At 42.9% G+C, this 22,506-nt stretch overlaps 2 protein-coding genes across 11 annotated transcripts in view; one reads left to right on the top strand and one right to left on the bottom strand.

Annotated features, from left to right (window-relative positions):
• Window positions 1-4,062: 4,062 nt before the first annotated feature.
• fhip2a (FHF complex subunit HOOK interacting protein 2) lies at window positions 4,063-11,252 on the top strand. The gene is made up of 17 exons (XM_085921712.1): window positions 4,063-4,351; window positions 5,123-5,201; window positions 5,536-5,705; window positions 5,838-5,942; window positions 6,033-6,155; window positions 6,540-6,743; window positions 6,822-7,018; window positions 7,109-7,223; window positions 7,294-7,370; window positions 7,439-7,631; window positions 7,915-8,078; window positions 8,203-8,343; window positions 8,416-8,506; window positions 8,575-8,718; window positions 9,093-9,233; window positions 9,385-9,488; window positions 9,558-11,252. Exons 1-17 carry the CDS (start codon window positions 4,307-4,309, stop codon window positions 9,667-9,669), a joined length of 2,205 nt encoding a protein of 734 aa, XP_085777838.1. The 5' UTR covers window positions 4,063-4,306; the 3' UTR covers window positions 9,670-11,252.
• The window catches only part of srfb (serum response factor b), a 25,091-nt gene continuing 12,583 nt past the window's right edge, over window positions 9,999-22,506 (bottom strand). For 2 of the 10 annotated variants that reach the window (XM_085921716.1, XM_085921713.1), the window contains 5 exons: window positions 17,431-17,665; window positions 16,042-16,206; window positions 15,767-15,877; window positions 14,659-14,856; window positions 13,347-14,573 (listed from right to left, as the gene is read on the bottom strand). In XM_085921716.1, coding sequence (XP_085777842.1) covers window positions 14,329-14,573; window positions 14,659-14,856; window positions 15,767-15,877; window positions 16,042-16,206; window positions 17,431-17,665 — 954 coding nt within the window. In that variant the 3' untranslated portion in view covers window positions 13,347-14,328. Of the gene's footprint in view, window positions 13,322-13,346; window positions 14,574-14,658; window positions 14,857-15,766; window positions 15,878-16,041; window positions 16,207-17,430; window positions 17,666-22,506 lie in introns of those variants that run through there. The other 8 variants (XM_085921719.1, XM_085921718.1, XM_085921717.1 and 5 more) reach the window with 8 other exon arrangements.

The following is a 22,506-nucleotide window of genomic DNA, read 5'->3' as shown; positions in this document are numbered from 1 at the left end:
AACATGAGGAAAGTGTAGTGGTCAAAGAAGTCCAAATCCCAACTAAAAATGAACCCCAAATATATAGCGGTACATTATGAAGTCCAGCAGGGTTCTCCTAATGCAGGAGAAGTCAAACATCAGGTAAGATTCAGTGCCCAGTGAAACACTGGCAAAGAAGCTTATGAATGTCTTCAGCCCAACCAGACTGGAGCCTTAAGCAGCTTAAGGCTGACGTTGAGCTTATGATTATCTTCTGGGTGGGGTTAGGTAGTTCCACATCAGGTTTGCTCAATGTACTCTGGGAGACATGCCACCCAATGGGACCTGCCGTCATTTCTCACACGTCTGCCAGAAACGGAAAGCTTATCTGGGTTTACGGGACACTTTCAAAACATTGAAAGCAACCACGTTAGGGGGCTGTTTTAGACGCATCAAGACCAATTCAAGTTATGAATTGAATCCCCAACAAAGGCTGGGGAATTAGTGCAAAGCAAAGGCCAAATGGATGCGGTGCATAAAGATGGTGCAACATGATAATCCAAGAATTTTGTGATAGATTGATATGGAATCATAGATAATGAGTATGAGCAAAGAACTGAAATAAGACAAAATAAACTGTGCTCTTGGAATTTTACAGCAAACTAAAAAAACAACTTAGTTTTGTCCATTAGAACCCCGCCAGCCCAACAGTTATCTGTATTTATGAAATACAAATGAACACAATATATTGAACAATGGTCAATACTGTCTGAAACACACACACACTCGCACCCAAACAGTATTTTCAAAAGAAAGGTAGCACAATATCATAATAATAAAAAAAATACCATAATTGTTGTTTGTCGTTGCCTTGCGCCTGCATTTCAAATTATAAGAATATCTTGTTTGTTAGAGCAAGAACTCAGACTGGCTGAGTGTGCAATTATTAAAATAATGTTGTTTTTTTTCAAATATATTGTCAATCACCCATTCAGGCTTTTGAGAATTAATTTCATATTTAAAAAAAAAAATCTTGTATAATTAGCAGATGATTCTTTAAACGACACATGCAAAAACAATAAGAGTCCATCTTAGGACACGCTACTGCGCTGCAGTGAGGCACTGCCCTCCAACTGTCATCCTCTCCTCAAATCTAGCTACGACACATCTTCCCACATGCTGACATTCACACAGGCATGTTCAGAACAAAAGTCAGCTGAGCCTGAACGCACAAAGACAAAACCACCCCACCCCCTGCATAAACATAACCCTTTTCAGCGCTTCTTACCATCCAGTCCGAAGCAGGAGGTGATTTTTTGGGCGTAGTTGCACAGCCCATCGTAGCTTTGCTCTTGCATCACTGTGTTCCTCTCCCCAATCTCTACACACAGACAATCGCACCCACAAACCGTCCCGTCTACCACAGTGCACACAGCCTTCACTCCTTCGCCTGCTCATGAATTATTCATGCTTTTGCCAGGACACTTGCACACGCGCGTTCATGCAGAGCACCCTGCACAGAAAGTGCTGATGCAGAGGGTGTGCAGCCCTCTTCACTGTCTGGTCCTATATGGAGGAGACAGCGGATTGTGTTACTGCAGGATAAAGCTTTCTTTTTGATCCATCATTGATCGTCACATTAAGTGCAATAGATGAAGTGCGCGGGATGTACTAACCTACCGAGTAATGCGGACTTGGCGTACCAGGAAACTTGCTGGATAATGAGTTGAGGGGCATGAGTCACATGTTAATCACTTAAAATGAGCCCAAATTAAATGGAGATGTTTTCCCCAGTATGCTTTGGGAAACTAATAAAGGTTTCATCTTCTTTCAAAGGACCCAAAGGTATTTTCCTCAAGCATAAATTGAAAATAACCCAGCAAGCATAAATAGAGTATTATTATTTCCAATGAACGGCCTTGTTATCGAGTATACTGTCCGTATCTCCTTGGTCACAGGAGAGGTCAAGTATGAATGTGCTCACAATAAAACAAAGTAGATTTACAGCTGCAATTCACAGCCCAGAAGGTTGTTGATATTACATGAAATCAAATATGACATGTAAACACTACAGACCAGTAGAAGCAAAAATCCAAATGGAATGAAAAACATTGGCTCACCAAGTGTATGTGAGAAATCTGCTGAGTTGAAGATCCCATGATGGAAATGTTCCAATCGACTAAAATGAACAATAAATCTGTCTCAAAAGAGTGAGCAGAAACCAATTTGGTTGTTAATACAGCATAGCAATAAGGTTTTAAAATGACATCATTGCAAGAGGTCTGATACAACTGTAAATGTTTTGAGAAACCTTCAGCTTTCAATGATGACATGAAAATACATTTTCCTAAAGAATAACTCAGACATCAGCACGGTGGAAATATGATGACCCTGAATGAGCAGCAGCCTCACAAAGGGAATATTGTACGTTTATTGGGTCACTAATGGAAGGAAATCACTATCAAGGTAAAAACTGTTGGCCTCGCACTGACTGATACAAGGGGATGGCTAGAAAATAAGAGAGCCCAGTAATGGCTCTGACCAGTTGATGGAATGTCTGATAATCAGAAATTCGAGATCAATCACACAAGGCTCTTAAGAATTCATCTTCTTGCTAATCTTGGGCTATTGTATTTATAATAAAATATTACATTAGAGAACCTACATATAGATTTTCACATTATATAAAGAGCAGAAAATCTTAGCAAGGACACTTGCGAGGTTGCTGCTTATGGATATTGACTGGCTTGCGCTTGGTTTAAGTTGGCTCACCAGAAATGTCTTGCAGTGGACCATGGAGCTTTATCGATTGAACCCACGCAGCCTGCACGGAGGTCAGTCAAGAAGACCTCCGTGTGCTTCAGAGTGATTCTCAAAGGTAGCCTATCAATCTACCCACAAGCAGGTAGTTACACGTGCATCCTGACATTGACATACTCAAAAAGGAGCAAGCACATTGCTCCCTCCAGCATAAAAACGACCACTGGGCAATGCACTTTAGTAAATCTCCTACCTTGAATTCTCTTCATTACCATGAAAAGATGTTGCTGCAAGTGTTGACTCATTTTATTTCACAGCCTTTGTTAAGACAAGAAAAGGTACAGTGTGAATCTCAGATTGTCTTTACTGAAAGAGCAAATGAGGCAAATTTTACAAGTGATGATTTGAAATGTCTGATCTATTTTTAGACACCCGATTACAAAGTGTAGATAGACATCCTGTAATAAATTGTAGGCTGCAGCAGTGTGCTTATTCCAGCTGCAAGGATGTAACCTACTTACACAGGTAGTGTCACCGCTCCCCAGACAGACGACTATAGATTTCTATTCCCAAACGGACCCGCTCTCGAGCCCCCCTCCTAACCAAAAATGAAGAAACCTTTTTTTGCCTCCGCATCAGTTGATATGAAACCTTCTGCGGCACAAGACACTCACCTTTAGCAGACATGCCGGGTAGGTAAACTGTCCTCTGCAGCGATGAACAAGGCGAGCTCAGCGCAGGCAACATTGGACCATTTTGTTTTCATATGGACTTCGTTGGGCATTCTTAATACATGTCGTATCATTTGAACACATGCTAAACCTTGGCTGCAATTTAGCGGATGAGACGATGACACCCTGGCGGCAGGGCGTGTCATCGAATAGGCAGCATCTTTTTGGTTTTCCAAGTTTTCCACTAAATTTGCATGGTTAGATCACTCGATCCTTGTGACGATGATTTTGGAGAAGACTCGCTGTAAATAATAGTCATCGTGGTACGTTAAAATTAAAGCAGGCATTTTTTTTCTTTAATTGTTACATCACTTATATTGTCTAATTGCCGTTATCGTGTGGACGTATGACATTGCAGAATATTTCTACATGCATTTCAACTGGATTAGTGTTGGCCTGTATATGAAAAATGCTATTTTAATTTCAGTGCCGTTTGACTGCTAAAGTGTCATCACATCAGCCTTAAATTAATATAACGTTAGTTGAAAACCGAATGAATGCATTTGTATGCATTGCGAGTCGTTAGTATCAGTGTCCGTGTGTTGTAGTCGAGCGGCCCCTGCTGGTGAAAAACGGAAACGGCGCTGCTTGGTGAGCAAAGTGCCACCGTGTCCAAAGTGAGCTGAGCTCGCCTCGCTCGTGAGACGTTTTGTTTACAGCGGCTGCTGCGCTTATGGCCTGCGAAGTTACGAGGCCAGAAACCCTTTATTATTTTATTACTCACGCAGATTCTCTCGTTACAAGGGTCATTATACGAAAGCTCCAATCTGGATCGAGGCGGCAACAACAGGAAGAAGAAAATAGAGGAATTCTCTAGGTCTTCTCGGGAAAAAATAGTCCAGTCGAAGAACAAAATGTTCTCCAAATTTACGTCGATTCTCCAGCATGCAGTGGAAGCGGTGAGTCTTGAGCAAACGCACGCATAAATCAACTGGTGACTATTTTCTTGGACATATTTTACATACATTCGGCGATCTAGACAGTTTGTATCACGTCAGCAGACACAACGAACTAGCATAGGCTAACACACATTTACTTCTGTCTATTTAATTTGGGAAAGATAGCAAACAAACAATGTTGACACTATTTATTATCTCCCCCCGACATGTTGCAATTTCTCGACTATTCTCGTTCAAATGTAAGACAGCTGTTTGTGTTTAACGTAGCCTGGCAAACGGAGCTAGTTAGCCGCTAACGGCTAGCAGCTTCCTGCAGCCAAGCTCATGTTGCTGCTAGTTAGCGCAACTGGCTTTCCTCTTTTAGGTGTTGCAATAGTGAAAGTTTTCCATTGCGCAAATGTCGTTGCACTGCTGTTCAGTAAACATTCAGTGAGGAATCATGAACATCTGATATATTTTGTGTTATGTGTGTTTTGGACTGTTGTCAAGTTAATCGAGGGACGCTACTTTTCCGAAGCCAGTTTTCAACCAAAAGTCAGTATCTTATCAAGATTAGACGACAAGAAATATAATGATAAATAGTTGAAACTATCCAAACATTGTGATAAATACAAATATACAAAAAAAACGTTTTTATGTAAAATTAAAAGTACAAAACACAGCAACAACAAACAAGCATGCACGTTCACAACAGACACACACTCTTTGCTCTTGTCAGCTGATGAATGTCAACATGTATAATTTATTCTCACCGCTTTCTTTTTATTCCAGCTAGCTCCATCGCTGCCACTGCAGGAGGACTTTGTCTATCACTGGAAAGCCATCACACATTATTACATTGAAACGTCAGGTAAGATCAGTTTTAAGACAAGAAGTTATTAGATTGCATTACTGAATGAAAAATGTCTTTCTGATTTGATATAGTTTGCTTAAGTATAATCATCTATAAGGGTTAAGTGCTGAAGCGGCAGCACTTATACCATTGTTAATGAATGCGAAATGCTTGACATTCTTGGAGTGTTAAACCCTTGCTGTTGTTTCAGCTTGGTACTGTGGTTACTATCCTTGAAAATATTTTACACATGGTTTTGGAAAGCAGTACATGAGGCTGTAGAAAATGTCACTCAAGCAACTTTAGATAATGTGATGGTTGCATCAACTTGCATGTTTGTTTCTGCTCTCAGATGACAAAGCGCCGGTCACAGACACCAATATTCCATCCCACCTGGAACAGATGCTGGAAATTCTCAGTCAGGAGGAACTCGAACGGGAGTCTGGGGAGACTGGGCCCTGCATGGAGTATCTTCTGCACCACAAGATCCTGGAGACACTTTACACGCTGGGCAAGGCAGATGTAAGACACTTTCCTCGAGTGGGCTTCCTAAAACATTTGAACAGTCTAAAGTGTCGTGGGACGTTTTCAGTATAGTCATGTATTGTAAGAGAAATAAATCGGATGGATGTTTGAAGGCTGTTTTTCCCCTAGTGTCCTCCAGGAATGAAGCAGCAGGTCCTGAACTTCTACACGAAGTTGCTAGCACACATCCGTCAACCACTCCTGCCACACATCAATGTTCACAGACCAGTTCAGGTGGGGTGACCGGCATTTCCAGGACTTTTTACGCATTGCAGTTCTCCCCGATACAGTTTGTGTAAGACATTTTCAACGTGTGTCCGCTAGAAACTGATCCGTCTGTGTGGGGACGTACTTGCCGCTCCTACAGAAAATGAAGAGATTCAGTTCCTTTGTATAGTTTGTGCCAAACTGAAGCAGGATCCATATCTTGTCAACTTCTTCCTTGAGGTACGTTGTAGCATTCTTCACCGGAATTTTTACGCAACATTGGAGCTCGCCAAAGTTTATCACTAATCTACACTGGTTGCAATTGTGAACATATCTTAGATCAGCGTTTCGCAACCAGTGAGCTTTGGAACATTGGTGTGCCGCAAGTCTATCGCTAACAAAGTAGCTAAAATTAGAATTGAAAAAAAAAAAAATGTGTCAGCAAAATGAAATGTCAACCGAAAATTCTTTTCAAAAGTTGGGGTTAGAAAATGACATTTTCAAAACATCACAAATTATTTATTTACAACAAATAATGTATGCCAGTGACCTAGGGATAAATGAAAAAATGCAATTTGATGGCAGAAAGTATTAAAATGGACATGTATCCACTCTTGTTTCTAGAACAAGTCAAAACAGAGAAATGAGAACCAGAGTCCAGGCGGGTCAAATGGGCAGAAGGACGCTGTGTTGGCTCCAGACACGGGTCAAGAACACACAGAAGGCAGCGAGGCAGCACAAGCTGCTGCCGCTACCTCAAGTCCAAGCAACAATAACAACAGCAATTATAATCTGGTGACCTCGCTGCTCAACCTTAGCAAGAGCCCCGTGAGTAACCCATCGTCGCACCCTTGGGTGTTGCAAGGCTTCCTTGTCGTCATTTGTGTCCACTCCTGCACTGTCCAGGATGGGCGGATTGTGGTGAAGGCTTGCGAAGGCCTCATGCTGCTAGTCAGTTTACCCGAGCCGGCCGCCGCCAGGTGCTTGACTGAGAACACTGAGCTCTGTGAGCTCCTGACCGACAGACTGGTCAGCCTCTATAAAGCCCTTCCCCCGTCCATGGACCCTTTGGACATTGAGACAGTGGAGTCCATCAACTGGGGGTAAGTAACTTTTCATAGTTTGTTTCTTAAAATGTTAGCAAATGATCTCATATCCTTATTGTTTTGTTTCATGTGGGTTTTTTTTTCCAGCCTTGACGTGTATAATGTGAAGGAGGATGGTGCAGTGTTTGCAGGGAAGAGGCCTCTCATTTCCTTCCTTTCTTGGCTGGATTATTGCGACCAGCTCATAAAAGAGGCTCAAAAGGTTTGCTCGCTGCATTTGGATGGCGTGTCGTTTGTCGTGTGGCTAGAGTTGACTCAATTTGTCATTTCAGTCGGCGGCCTCTGTGATGGCCAAAGCAGTGCGAGAAAGATTTTTTGTTTGCGTAATGGAGCCGCAGCTTATGCAGACGTAAGTTCCCGTCATCGGTCGCCCGCGCTGTCATGATTTGTGTCTTCTAAGTCTGTTCTCGTCCGTAGGTCCGAGGTGGGCATCCTCACCTCGACGGCCCTTCTCAACAGGATCATCCGCCAGGTGACGTCGGAGGCTCTGCTTCAGGAGATGGTGTACTTCCTGTTGGGGGAGGAGAGCGAGGCCGAGACGCCGTCCACCGTGGCTCAGAATCCCGTCAGGCACATACTCATCGAACACTGTGACCACATTTCAGATGAGGTCATTGCCACTTTTCAAGCTTTTTGTTGCTTTTGTCGGGAGAATGTGTTTCTCTTATTCACCACCTGCCTTTGTACCAAAAAAAACCAAACAACAGTGTGGCTGTGACTCATGTTATCAACCAAAAGCACACAAATAACATCTGACAAAGCCAGTGCGCGCATTGTTCAGATGCGCGCGGCGGCTTCTGTCGGCTTTCTTTTCTCGTCAGAAAGCAAACATTTGACACGTTGCCATTGTGCCATGACGACAACTGAGCCTCTTTTTTTTTTTCCGTCTGCAGATCAGCATCATGACTCTGAGGCTCTTTGAGCAGCTCATTCAGAAGCCCAACCAGCACATCCTACACAGCTTAGTGCTACGGAACCTCGAGGAGAGGAACTACCTGGAGAACAAACCTCCCGAGGAACGAGAGCCCATTGAAAATGGCCAGCCTCATGATGCTGTGTAAGGACCCCGCAATGGACAATCTTCCAGTCATGTTTTTGGTTTTTGTCCCCTTCAGAAATCTCATAACACGACTCATAAAAGATCGCTTATTACAATGTAAATTCTTCATGGTTGTGTGCAGAGACCTGGAGGAGGATCCGCTGTTTGGCGATGACCTCTCTCCAAACAGCAGGATGCCGTCTTCCGATTGGCTCAGCCCGTCGCACAGTCCGGACCACTCCAAGTCTGAGGGGAAAACGGAAGTCCACAAGATTGTCAATAGGTTCGCCATCTGCCCGTCATGCTAAATACTCACGTTGAGCTTTTTTAATTTGTTGAACATCATCACTTGTAGTTTCCTGTGTTTGGTGCCCGACGAGGCAAAGTCGTCCCACTACGTGGAAGGAAGCGGCTATGACACGTACCTTCGAGACGCGCATAGACAGGTGAGCCTCACGAGACTCCTCCTTTATCATCAGAGCAGGTTCTAATTCGTACGGATGGCTGTTCTTAGTTCCGGGACTACTGCGGCGTCTGTCATCGCTGGGACTGGAGAGGAATCCCCAAACCCTTTGAGAAATGCAACTTGGAAGTCCCGTTCTTTGAGGGCCACTTCCTGAAGGTCCTCTTTAACAGGATGGGGCGCATTCTAGATCAGGTCAGTTCAGGTCATCTCTTTGAAACATTATTATTTAGTTTCATTCCGTGTGTCATTTTTATAGTTGGTCTTCAGCCATTTTAAACCTTGTAGTTCCATGATGTGGGTCAAACAAATTAATGGTAGTTCAGGCCAATTGGCTTTACTGGGCAAGTGTCAGGACAATGAAAACTGAACTGAAAATATGACTGTTATAGAGAAAATTAGGACTGGACTCAAGAATCTTTTGGAGGCTAATGTGATTCCAAATATTTTATGAATCAGTCAATAATAATAATAAAACAAATCTAATGAATCTATATTTTTTTAATCCTTACAAGAAAGATCAGAATTGAGTTGTAGTCTTGAGCGCTCCTCTGCTCTGCGTCTTGCAGCCGTATGATGTCAACTTGCAAGTGACGGCGGTTTTGTCCAAACTGTCCTTGTTGCCGCACCCCCACCTGCACGAGTACCTGCTGGACCCCTACATTAACTTGGCTCCCGGATGCAGGTCCTTGTTCTCTGTTGTCGTCAGGGTGAGTTTAACCCATTGGTGAAAGGTGTGTGGCTTTGGCACCAGGACTAAACATACATGAATTGCCTTGATTGTGTAACTGGTGTTAAAAGTGTTTCTGGAGTTTGCCGTTTCAAATGTATCATTAATAAGAGTGTGAATTTTGTCGTCAGGTGGTGGGCGACCTCATGTTGAGGATTCAGCGCATCCCAGACTTCACCCCTAAACTGCTGCTGGTGAGGAAGCGATTGTTGGGTCTGGAGCCCGAGGGCATCACGTACGTACGGCGGCTCGTCTGTTGGTCAAACTAGCCACTGGCGTGTTTTAATCCTGCCTCTCCTTCCAGTATCGACCACATGACTCTGCTGGAGGGGGTGATCGTGCTGGAGGAGTTCTGTAAAGAGCTGGCGGCTATCGCTTTCGTCAAATACCACGCCACTGCCTCGTCGTCGCCGTAGCGGCCGCCGTGCCCTTCTCGTCGGGCCGCCTGAACGTTGACGGTGCTTCCGGGCTCTGAGTTCCAACACTGCCAATTCAGCAGAGGAACAAGATACAGACTGAAGATGGGCAACCTCTGCGTGTTCTTTCACTGCCCAGCCACTCATCATCATCATCGTCATCATCATCATAATGTGTGGGACAAACAGATGTGTGTATTTATTTGCAGTCATGGATGTCATCGCCTTCGTGTGGAAGCACACCTTTTCTTTTTAGAACATTTTTATCTTCATCAACATGCAATTGACATTCTCCTTGGACTGTAGTAGTAACAATACTACGCACACCTTTTAAAACGGCAAGTTCACTTTAATTTATTGATTTGCTTTCAGGTCGCCTTTCTTTTTAAACTGTCGTCATATTAGGATGCTTTTAATTCAGTCAACGAACTGAAGCTTTTTCTTCATCATCCAAAGGTGTCACCATCCAGCGTGGTGCGTTTAGGAGCTTTTGCACATGCACTTGTTACATTTTTGCTTGCATTTGTTCAAAAGATACAAGGCCTCTCACAGTATCCACTTCTGTATGTAAATGTTTTCCTCCCTGAGCCACTGAGCTCATTTCTTAAGTTGCTATGCCTTCTTCTACAAACTCTTATTTAAAAAGCAGAGTTGTGTCTCGGATGACCCAAACGTGTACTGTATTCATTTTATGGCGAGGTGTCGGTTGCTTGAAATCAACAACTTGCCCCACTTTTGGGAGACCTCAAGATTGTCCTCCATGTATTTTGGGTGTAGTTATTAGGTTGGTGTTTCAGCACTTGTGTGGGGACTTAAGAGAGATTTGTGTTGCTCTCCTCCTCCAGTATTGAGTTGATGGAAGTGCTCGCACAGGGTCACATTTGCACATTTGTATTTCTTCACACTTGCTCATTATGTAAATATATAACAAATGATGTGTATTTTTTTCCCCCTTTCATAAACCAAATATAGGAGTAATGTTCCTATTTTCCAGGACTTGCTTTTTTTCTGTTTTTTTTTTCTTCTTAAATGGTCAATAATGCATATTTTATTATCAGCCATCTTACCAACTTTGAGTGTTAAGTTGTGTATTGTATGTGTACAACAATAGCAATATACAAATATACTACCTGGTGTCATTGCATGCTGTGGGATTATTTTCTTTGACAAAAGAGAGCAGAAGGCTGATTGGCTGAGTTCTCAGTGACACGTGATGCCTTCTACTCTTCATCTTTTTAGTTACATCATCTCGCCTTGTCATGACTATGACTGATTAGGTTAGCTTTTTTTTAGCTGACAGTGACCGGTCACTGTTGTTTGTAATAGCATCCATACTCTGTTGTTTCTTTCCTGATATGAAAGAAAGTGAAGCCTTGTTTTCTTTGTGTGGCTATTTTGATTTGTGCAATGCAGACGTGAGACATGGTGCATGATCTTCCCTCCTGGTGCTTCACTAAGGATTTAAAACGCAAGCATTGTGTTCTCACCGACTATTTATTCCTCCCTTATCACTTCAATTCTATCAAGACAATGTTCAACTTTCTCCATCTCAATAAAAGATGTATCCCTGCTGGGTTCATTAATGTTTGATCTGTTTTTTTATTACAAAATGTCTGTACAATAAAACAAAATGTACACCTGTATAAATATGGAGAGTCATATTTTTATTTAGCTGTACTGATGACCTGTGTCACAACACATCACAGAAGCTTTTTTTTTTATTTTTTCTTGTGGTAAACTTAACTACCGTAAAGGTCTTGCATGAGGATAATGTCCAAGCTCAGCAAAGCTTTTTAAGGTGGCTTGGAGAAAACAAAAAAATTATTTACCTTTACTTGGATGGTATAGAAAAGAAAATAGGCACAATGGTGCTGGGGGAAAAAAAATCAGTACTAACTAATAAGTAAATTATTTTACTTGCATCTCAGATAAAAAATAAAAAAAAAGAGCTATGAAATAATTAGTTTCAAAGGGCATTTAAAAGCCTACTGGTGGTAAAATATTGAGACCAAAATGACCACTGCAGTTTTACTGAGAATGAAACAAATATTTAATTGCAATATTGAAGCTGGGTTGCTGTCGCATCTTTGAACGTCCAGCAAATAAGGCAGCACACTTTGCAGCAGCGTGTGTTGTGACATCACAACTTCAGCAATCCATCAGAATTAAATAATGATCAATATTAAGTAGCAACCCCTAATTAACAGTGGAACCTCCAAAGTTAAAGTTCCCACAATTTGGGTCAAACTTTAAGTTGGATGTTTCTGAAATTATGCTTGACGTCAGGTCAGTGAGCAACTTAAGAGTTTGGCCGAACGGAAGACCGTTAACGGCAACTGACATGCAAACAATCTGACTTTCAATCCAATATAAGCAACATGATTAACCAATTGGGTTTAAGTTGCATACGAGATGCACCAATTTGCAAGCAGATCCTAATATGTATAAATAGCACAGAAATTTTGCATGTTAAGATGGTGCATACATGTGACAATCATGGATGTAAAAATATGATCCAAGCCATTGCCTGTACACCTAAAGATTGTATGTTATAAACAGTCTAAACTGCATAAACAGTCGTCCATCCAATCACAACCATATGGAGGTGTTCAACCTTTGAAGATTCCACTGAAAAATCTGCGATATGTTTAAAATATGCATTGTCCACATTTGTCCAATTGTGCCTTTTAATTCCTAAAAATGTCCATTAACAGTCTGCATTCCACATCACAATGATGTCCCCCCCCCCCCCCCACATGATAAAGCTGCTTGATCCTTTGTGAAGCAGTTGTCAAACTACTTGTAGTAGAACAGCATGAAAAGCATATTCAAATATATCCCATACAATATACATGTACAGATTCACTTCTTTGTGTCATTGTCATGTACATACAAAACCACAACATAAAAAAAAACAAAAAAAACAAATACATGCCGTTACACAAAACTAAATCGGGCTAAAAATACATTTTTTTTTTTCCTTTAAAAACTATATACACGTTAGCAAAAGTCTTAGTTCTCCATTTACACACACACAGACGTGCGCGCGTGTGTGTGTGGGGTGTGTATGTACATTCGGACAAACGTCTTTGGTGGGCGTGACACTTTGTGACACCCAACTGACTGAGTGTTCATGTAATTGTATCTTCAAACCAAACACAAAAGGCACACGCACACAAAAATACCATCTAACGACATCGAAAATAGAATTCTGATGACAGGTGTAGTGATATACTTCCTATACGTTTGCGCACATACATACATACATATATATATATATGTGTGTATATATACATATATATGTGTGTGTGTATATACACACATATACATATATATAATATATATATACATATATATAATATATATACATATATATATTATATATATATAGGATAATTTGTAATTTATATTTTTCTACATACCAAAACATATGGGAAAAGGGTCAACTCACACACAGGCCCTTGATGGTGTGTTTGTGTGTAAGGTCACATTGCGAAGTGTGATGTTGGAAGGCATCAATAAATAAAGAGAAAGACGCTCATACTCGGCTCCATTAGTCACTTTTGGAGTTTTGCGCTGCGTCCAAGTTGACCACCTGCAATTCAGTCAAGTTAGTGCTGCTGCCTCCGCTCGACTGGGGCCCAATCACCATCTGGAACGCAAACACAGCGGGAAAGGGGGGGGGGGGCGTTAACCTGGGCACAGCAGCCAATCAAAAGGCATACAGTTTAGTCACTCACAGGACACTTCATTAGGAACGCTGCACAACCCAATAACATTCATTGTCAGTGTGCTTTAAATGCTATTTTGATTTTAAATTTCATTATATTTATGTATTAGTGTTTGATAAGTGGTAGGAGCTGGGCGTGGGTAAATGCTGGCGAAGAAAGGCCACAATTGAGTTTTAATATGGATTGACGAGGTTTGAAAAAATACCGATGTGTGTTTTTTTCAAAATAACAATAACTTAATTATGTTATGGTTAATTAACCAAATGGAATAAATGAAAAACAAAACTCATGTGGAACCATTTATTTTTGGAGAATTTCTTAGTAAATATAATAATGAAAAAAGAGAAAAAAACAGCAAAATTATTTCTACAAAATATGATAGGCCTTGATAATGTAACCAACTGTACACGGTGGGCCGGATTTAAGTATGAATGGACCGTATGTGGCCTGCGGACCCCACTTGCTCCTCCTGCCTTCTGGTAATACACAACATAAAGAAATCCATTGAATATTTGAAATATTAAAAACAGCACTCAGCATCTTGCAGTAAAGTTGCACACCACTGCCAACAAAATTCACATAAAGAAAGCATATTGTTAGCCTCACGACAATCATCTTTTCACAGCTCCGCAAATATATGAATATTATGTTAGCTTGTGCAAGTGTACTTTATGTTCTATAAGTGTGTTAATATCATGTTTCTATTTATAATATGAATAGGGTTGGTGACTGGAGTTTGGATTTGGTATGTTTTGTACGAAAGAAATGTAAGTGGAGTACTTTTTGTGGTGCTTAACTATTTCCTGTATCCACATAAGCACGGTGACACCATGGCAACCAACTCCACGTCGAATTGTCTGTGCCCGGATTTTGAACCCTGAACCTCAGAACTGTGTATCTATAAAGTAGGCTGTGAACTGCATGCGCTTCAATGCTGCGTGCTATGGCCTTGGTGGCGTTTGACTGCGTGACACTGACACGACTCGGCACACGGGTGAAGCGTGGGTGCTCTGTTAGCGTGTGGCGAGGTCACGTGACATGCGGGTTGCAGAGGGAATAGCAGAGTTTCACTTGTGAAATGCAGATCTTGCCGTACTGGGTGTAGCTGCACCGCCGAGACTGGGATCTGCACCGTGCCCGGAGGGGCCGTGAGGAACACCTGCGGGACGGATGCTGCCGAGGGTGGGGCAAGAGGGAGAGGATGATCATCCAATGAATGCTCCATTGGAACATAGACATGCATATGCGTGCGGCTTACCTGGGTCGTGGGCTTGCGCGTGGGACACCTGCATGGCTGACGTTCCCTGGGAGAAGGCGTTGAGGACGGCGAGCCCCCCATCGCCCAGCGCAGGCGTGGAGGCGTACATGACCGTGTGGGGGCTAGGGTACATCATGTGACCAGCCACGGACGACGGCACCGTTGAGGTGACGATAGTTGCGGGGAGACTCACTGTAGCTGACAGAAAGACACGCTCACATACTGGACGTGTGCATGCTTGTCTATGTTTATGTTAAAGGTTTGTATATTTGAGTCTGGGAGAGGAGCAAATTTAAGTCTCGAACCAAAAAAGATGTTACAAAAAGGACAATAGGAGTTCAAAGTGCAAACAATCAGAGGTCATGATTTGCACACATTTCACTTTTAGCTCAAGACTTCTTGTTACAAGACAAATACCATTATTGTGTGTATACAAATACTTTGCAGTTGCATCTCAAGAGTTTCATCAAGTGTGAAATTACACAACTAAGGTCATCTTCTCTGAAAATGCATGTTGCGGTTCTAAATTTTGCAAATTGTGACTTTTGCAGCTGATTTACATAATAACCGCCCCCATACTGAGTTTTTCGGTGCTCCCCCGCCACTTTCACCATGCCACAGCCAGACGACACTGCTTGAAACCTTTTCACGTTCAAGCTCAATATTAAGTAGCGCTGCTTTGTATTTACCTTTCATGCATAGATTAGCATTAGTCTTAATGCGTGGCACATAAAGTACATGGTTGCGCAGTTATGTTGTTTCTGATTATTTGTTCGATCCATGTTCCGCCAAATACACTGACTAATTGATTAGTATATCACACAGTGACTGACTGTACAAGCAAATGTGCAATCCTTCCTTTGTGGGGTCTTTTGACGAACCTGGGATGTTTTAAAAAAGGGAAAATATACATGTCTTCTTTCGGTAAATATTTTGATATCACATTTGTCTTCACTGCCTGACAAATTTACTCCAGGGTCGAGTAAACCTCAGCGTATGGGCCACATATAGCCCAAAGCACTGAGTATTTACAAAATGAAGCGTACAGCAATTTCTTACAGGTTTTCCCCCAAAATTGGTTGGGTAAAACTGTACTCGCTAGATATACCTGTGGAGTTTGTAGAGGTATGGGACATCTCAGGGCTGCTGTCACTGTTAGACATGGGCTGAGCGTTGGGGTGAACCTGAATGGCCTGCAGCTGCTGAGGGACACCTGGCCCTGGGAATGGACACACACACAGGAAGTCACTACGAGGAGATCTTTCGCCGTAGATGTGTGTTAGTTGAAGGCATGCACATTTAGGCAGGTGCTTGATTGTCAGACAGTCAGTGCAGCATCAGTAGGAGAAAAAGCAGGAATGGTGGCAGGCTAGAGCAGGTCACCTGTGAGGGAGACAGCAGCAGGGAAGCGGAAGACAGCCTGCTGGCCTTGCTGAGGCTGAGGGGCGGCAGTCAGAGTCTGACCATGCTGCCCCTGGAGGGTCAGGGAGTGCTGCTGCAGCTGGCTCAGAGGAATGGTGGGGGTGCCGGGGGGGAGAGGAGTGCCTGCTGAAGGAGGGGGGGGGGGGGCACGCACCCACGCACAACAGAGTGGCAGAGGACTGAATGTGAGAAAATGCTGCTGTGTGGAGAAAGCAAGCTTTATAGAAAGACAAGCAGTAAAGACGGGATCACAAAAGCACTTCCCAATCACTGCACACAAGAATATTGAAAGATCAAAAACATTTGGTGATGATGAGGAACCTTCTGTACTATTAAAAACCACACAGTCACGCAAATTGGCATTTCGGCAATGGCGTTTGTTTTTGACTGTCACTGTTTTTGTCTCCGGAATAAAAATGAAAACTGGGCATAATTAGGTACTGCCGAGGCAGAATTTTAGATAGTGTTGGATGTCTTTTGTAGCAAGCAGACTGATGATTCAAACAATCTGTTGCAGTATGTGATATTCTGGAATATTTGCATAGCCCCTCCCTCCGTCCTCATTTGTACAAACAATTAAAGTGTTGGAATAAATGTCATGTTTTGTTCAGATGTGTCACACCCTCACATTTGGTCACATGCTCGGCCGACAGGTGCCGAGGTCGGTCGGGTGTGTTGTTTCGCATGGTGCCGCCAGATAGGTGGCATGTCGGAATGGGTGATCATTTAAGGGAAGGTTGCAGGAAGAGGAAGAAGCAAAGAGACTGAAGAAGGAACAGGTAGCATGGCTGTCGATCAAATTGATATAGTGGCCGCCATGTGACAGCTTTTCAGCTGCGACAAAGAAAACTGCGACAGCGACCAAGTGACTTTGATGGCAACTCTGATAACATACAGGAGGGCGGCCAATCAAAATCCTTAGTAGAACTCTCCTTGGGTTTTATTGGGGAAGGTTACATCTGGTTCAGAAGCAGAAAAGCAGCAGCTTCACCTAGTATGTTTCGAGTCATTACAAGCCATGATCCTTTACTGAATATTCATGACTAATTATAGGCCAAGTTCTACAGCCCTCATTGCCTGGCCTATTGTGCCGCCCTTACCTAATTATCCCAGTATAAAAATGGAAATCAAAGACTGAGTGTGACTAGCTTTGAAAGGCATCGTGATGTAAGCAGCCTGGCAAGAGGAGCACGACCGCTCCGAGATGACGCTCGAGATGTCGACAAGGTTCCATTTAAATTCTAATCACCTCACCACGCGAGTCATGTTGCCAAACATGTCTGTGCGATTCAGAAGGACAACATGACGCAAATCCAGAAAACACATGAACAACACGACGCGTTTACATACCGGGCATGAAAGTGAAGCCGCCGGGGAGTTGCATCACCCCAGTGGAGGCGCCGGTGGTCTTTAGGACAGTTCCGTTGGCGCTGACGCTGGAGCTGGCCGAAACGGGTGCCAGGTAGTTGGTGATGGGAAAGTTGGGTCCGCTGCTCACCTGCATGCTGGTGGAGGTGGTTGGCACGGTGGCGCTGCTGGTGCCGCCCGGTAAGCTGGCTACTGTGAACGTGGGTTTCAAAGTATCCTGAGGAAACAGAAAATAGGAGTTAATCATTTGGGTTCTGTCAAAGGAAATACGATTTAGAAAAGAAAGCCGTGAAAGAGTTTTAATTCACCTTTTTGACAAAGGTAGGTCATATTTAGTCATTTGATGAAAACAAATAAAACACAATACATTTTGAACAACGAGATTTTGTGGTTTGTTATACTAGCAGAGAGTACTTCAAACACAAAACAAAACACTTTTCCGTAACGAAATGAATATTTTGTTATGTTTTAATGAAGTAAAATATAAAGCACACTGAATATAATGTAATCTGGTTATTACTGTACAGATGTGGGACAAGCCGGTTTCCTTGTAACCCTGAATGGGATCAGATGTGTATAAAATAGATGCCCAACTGTGGGTTGCATTTTTGTTCTGCTTCTCCACACATTGTGGTAGCACTTGTGGGGAGCTGCAATAACAACCTTAATGGGGCTTTTCCTCCCAAAAGCAGCTGGATTCAGGCAAAGCAAGTAAGAGGTTGGGGGGTTTAAAGTAAGCATAGTATTTTCAAGGATCAATGGACGGGCGACAGGAACCAGACGTGACATAAACATGGTCCAGAAAACAGCTAATTGCAGCCACATGTACGTACAAGTTCAGTCTTTTGCTTGGCAGAAACATAAAGTTGTTATTAGTGATGTAGGTTCAATTGAATGAATATCTCGGATGAATTGAGTTGTTGTTCATTCAGCCATTAGAGAGTTTAGCTCCATACAAACAATGTGGAGAAACCCAAAAAATGTGTTGAGTTACCATGACAACCCTGGCCAACCTAACATCCCTTGAAAAGGCGCAAATGCACGCAGAAACGTATGACGGAATGATATGTGTGACCGGTGACCGCACAATATGCTAATGTGAAAATCCATTGATGATTAGAGCAGGATGTTTTGCTGAGTGGGTTACACAACAAGACTAGAGGATCAGATCCTACTGTTCATAAACAAGCTAGTTTCCATCAGCCAATCAACAAGAATTGTACCACGGAACACAAGACTGCAAAAACAGTGTCCCTCCTTCCCACCTATACTCACACGTTCACCTTCTTCCCCAGTTATTTGCTGTAAAACTCCCATATTTGCTTTTCTTGTACTCTTTCCAAAACACCATTAGCTGCCACAAGGTGGAACCAAAGTCCAGTCTGGTAGAAAGTGCAGTTGGCCTACTTTTCTATTAGACAGGGTTTTGGCGCCATCTTGTTGCCAAGGAATTTAGGGCGGAACCTTGACCTGGAACTTCCCTTTTTTCCATGACTGAGCTACTAATTCAATTGACATGTGCAGTAGTACTTTGACTAACCGATGACCTGACCTTTGTGTTTTCAGAGATACAAGCTTTTTTTGCAAGTCAACAAGTAAAAGATAATAGAAAAGAGCACAAAATGAATGCGGTCCTCAATTCTCGTCAAAAGAAGCGGCAGTTTGGTTCGGCTAAAAAAGGCTTCAAGATGTACTGCACCACTCCCTGTTGAAGTTTACTGTCAAACTAAACATGAAACAAAGAAAATTACAGTTACACTTTGTGTATTTAAAACCACAGATTTTGCCTTTAGTCCACTAATTTAATGGTAAACCGTAAGAACGCCACAGATAGGCAAACGATTACAGGTCATTGCTGAAGGACCGGTCAGGTTTAGTCAATGTTTATCCTCAGATTTGATGGATTAATGTGTAATTAAAATAGCAACTGACTTTAGTCAATAACTTGGACACACATACTTTACTCTCTACTGCCTGCCCATTCATCAAGACTAAAATTCCACAACCGTGCCATTTTTTTGTGAGCTATAGGATGTCAGAAAATCTTTCTCCAAAAAAAGCACAGCAATGTCAACCTGAGCAGCAGGAGCGAGATAAATGCTGCTTTTTATTTATGATTGATTTCCAGTTACACAGCCTGACCTTTTATCCAATGAGAAGCTTGCAGACGAGGGGATCTCATCTCTTCGTCACAGAGCTTCACCGACCGCAATGGCGCTTGTGTTTGATGGCGCTCACAAGATTAATAATTAATCAATGTCGGCCTTCTCACACACACACATAGCTGCACATGCATGTTCTGCTGTGAGTCACTACACGTATACACAAGCAACGTGGTGAGTGTGGAGTCCATCTGCAGATCTTGGCTCTCCTCAGGGCCTCTGACAGTTCAAGGTCCTTAACCGCTTTAGTTAGTTAAACAGCAGCGGGAAACCAAAAAGTTGAGCGGGGGGGCTCACAAAAGGACTCACAGTTGTCATGTCCTTGTAACAGCAAAGTGACAATACAGTAGTAATTCATGAATTATTAACTACTGAGCATCCGGGAACAATTGGCTAGGAGACTTTGCTTTGAATTATGTAGTGACAAGTAAAAATCACACAGCTGGACAGTTATTAACCAATCGTGTTGAAGAAAATGAAGTAAGAGGTGAAAGGGAGGAGGAGAGTTCCAGTGAGGTGACCGTGGCATTTATCACACCCCCTCTCTGCCATTGTGCCAGAGAGTGTCCAGTGTGTGTGCGTGTCAGACCAAGCTGTCTAGGCTGTAGGGACAGGGGAGGGGACAGGAGTGCAAACAGCTGAGGGTACCGACAGCTGGCGGGAAACCCGAGCACCGAGCAGGGGGAATTAACCCCTTGCCGGCAAGCAGGAGCCCCCCACCCCCTTGAGAAAAAGACGACCGCAACCTGAGGATACGCTAATAGAGTCAAACTGTTGAAAATCTGTCCTGACAAATACGATCCTTCAGATTGCTAGACCCGCAAAAATGACATGAGCACTTTGAAACATTCGAATCTGTTTATGACTCATATGTGTCCAGACTGAACATTTAAATCTAGCCAGACACTGAACGACGCAACTAAACACCACAGAACAATTTAACCGCAGGTTAATGCGCAGGTTTCTGCGATTGGTTTTTATGAGACGCCAACCGCTTGCAACTAGTTCGGCTTACGTTCCAAATGTCAAACCAAACGTGAACTTGATAACAGCAACAAAGCAAAAAGGCAGGTTGAAACACATTAAAAAAAAAAAAAAAAAGTGCTCTCGGAAGGTGAGTTCTCGAGAAATTCTTTTTTTTTTTCTGTCATGAAAAATTGCCTTTTAGTGGAACGTTTACCAAAAACGTTTACCAGGTCCAAAAACCACCTTCAAATTAAAGTAAAACAGAAGAACTTCAGTATTTTTCAACATCGCCTCAATCCTTTGGATTTGCAATACTGCAAATTGGCTTTCGCATTTCAGTTGCAAATATCCATCAATAATCTGGCACAGGCTGAAACTCTGAGCAGTTCTCCAAATCTCCAAATTACTGTGACATTTCAAACAACATCACTTGCTCTAAAAACGACAATTAAATTGCACAAACGGAACATTCATTTTGAGAAGACCAGGGTGGAAAGTATCACAGGTCCAATACTTTAGTGATTGTTTCCCCCGCCCCTCCCCTCAAATTAGTCACTAAAGAAGATTGTAGAGGCATTTGAAGTGCTCATTCCATATATTCCCCCCCAGATAATTCCGCAAAGGCCACTTGTCACGATTCTACTACAGCCTTCATTCTTTAATTTGGAGATGAAACAGTATATGTATTTACAGTTTAACAACAGTAAATCAATGGGCAATTTTAGACCTTTGTGGGAGGATGTCAATAGTGTGCGTGCGTACTCTTAATTATTAGCCGGCTGTCATTGGGTACATGGACCTCCATTTTCCGAATAGACTGGGATGCAAACACCTGCTTTGCTATCAGAAAGCCTGTTTCGTTGGCGACACTATCAGTGTGACCGACATAGTTAATGTTAACCGGCCTAGTTGCTTTGTTTGACCGTATACTACTGTTCAACAGGCTCTTCCTTCAACTAGCTGACTGTCAAGGCAAGGCAAGTGCATTATGCAAAAAGTAACAATTCACCAATGTCCACAAAATAAATGTGCACACTGGAGCCCAGAGGTTGCACAAGTTGATTTTTGAAACCAGAGGTTGAAGAGATGTTATGAATCCACACACTCTTCCATACTATATTTTGCATTACTGTGGCAGTTGAGAATGCTAAATTGTCACTCAGGTGTCCCTGACATCTTACGACCTCCTACCCCTTAACATTTTACGTGCACTACAAAAATCTAATTTGTGCACCAAATATACCTTCAACATGATGATTTAGTGGCCTGGTAAGAAACTTTTGGAAGAATTCCTATTTGGTTGTGACGAATGAGAATGGGGAGTGGTCACCTGCACAAAGTAATAAATCACACTGCGTTCACAACAGAATGCATTACAGTGGAGACCACCTCGATGCAGCACACATTGCGCAACATGGATTTTCTAAGGTGGCGACCACTCAGCTCGCTGACTCAATATCAAAAGGGCAAAGGCAGAAGGGCCCAGTTGTAATTGATGAAGCATTCATTCAAAGTTTAGGGTGACAGCTGGCAGACAGCTCTAGTGTTGGTCGGACGGCCCATTGTACAGTGTGGTGGTGGCCGGCCAGTTGGCCGGCCAGTCGGCCGGCCGGCTGGCCAGTCGGCCGGCCGGTCCTCGTCTAATCTCCCATTTGCTGGATCCCATCTCCCGGCCTGTCACCCTTCCAGCAACATGGAATTTGCAGCTCCATTTGGGACTGCTAAAAAAGGCAAGGCAGACCAAGTGGAGGAGGTGCAGCCAATGACTGCTGACCTGTCCAGTTGCTTGCTGTAAAATAAGGAGGTGGAGGGGTGGGAGATTGCGTGAGTGCGTGCGTGTTGTGTGTGTGTGTGTGTGTGTGCGTGTTGTGTGCGTGTGTGTGTGTGCGTGTTGTGTGCGTGTGTGTGTGGGGGGGGGGGGGGGGGGTTA

The sequence above is a fragment of the Syngnathus leptorhynchus genome, chromosome 10 (genome assembly GCF_054491065.1).
Source record: "Syngnathus leptorhynchus isolate UIUO chromosome 10, UIUO_Slep, whole genome shotgun sequence".
Classification (NCBI taxonomy): domain Eukaryota; kingdom Metazoa; phylum Chordata; class Actinopteri; order Syngnathiformes; family Syngnathidae; genus Syngnathus; species Syngnathus leptorhynchus.
The sequence above is the reverse complement of the archived record's forward strand: the minus strand, read 5'-3'. Positions and strand labels throughout refer to the sequence as shown.

Bases quoted from the DNA above. Each gene is read 5' to 3' on its own strand.
- fhip2a (XM_085921712.1), top strand. From the start codon at position 4,307: ATGTTCTCCAAATTTACGTCGATTCTCCAGCATGCAGTGGAAGCG. The intron at 7,632-7,914 runs GTCATTGCCACT...TTCCGTCTGCAG, and splicing joins GTGACCACATTTCAGATGAG to ATCAGCATCATGACTCTGAG. The intron at 9,234-9,384 runs GTGAGTTTAACC...TTTTGTCGTCAG, and splicing joins TGTTCTCTGTTGTCGTCAGG to GTGGTGGGCGACCTCATGTT.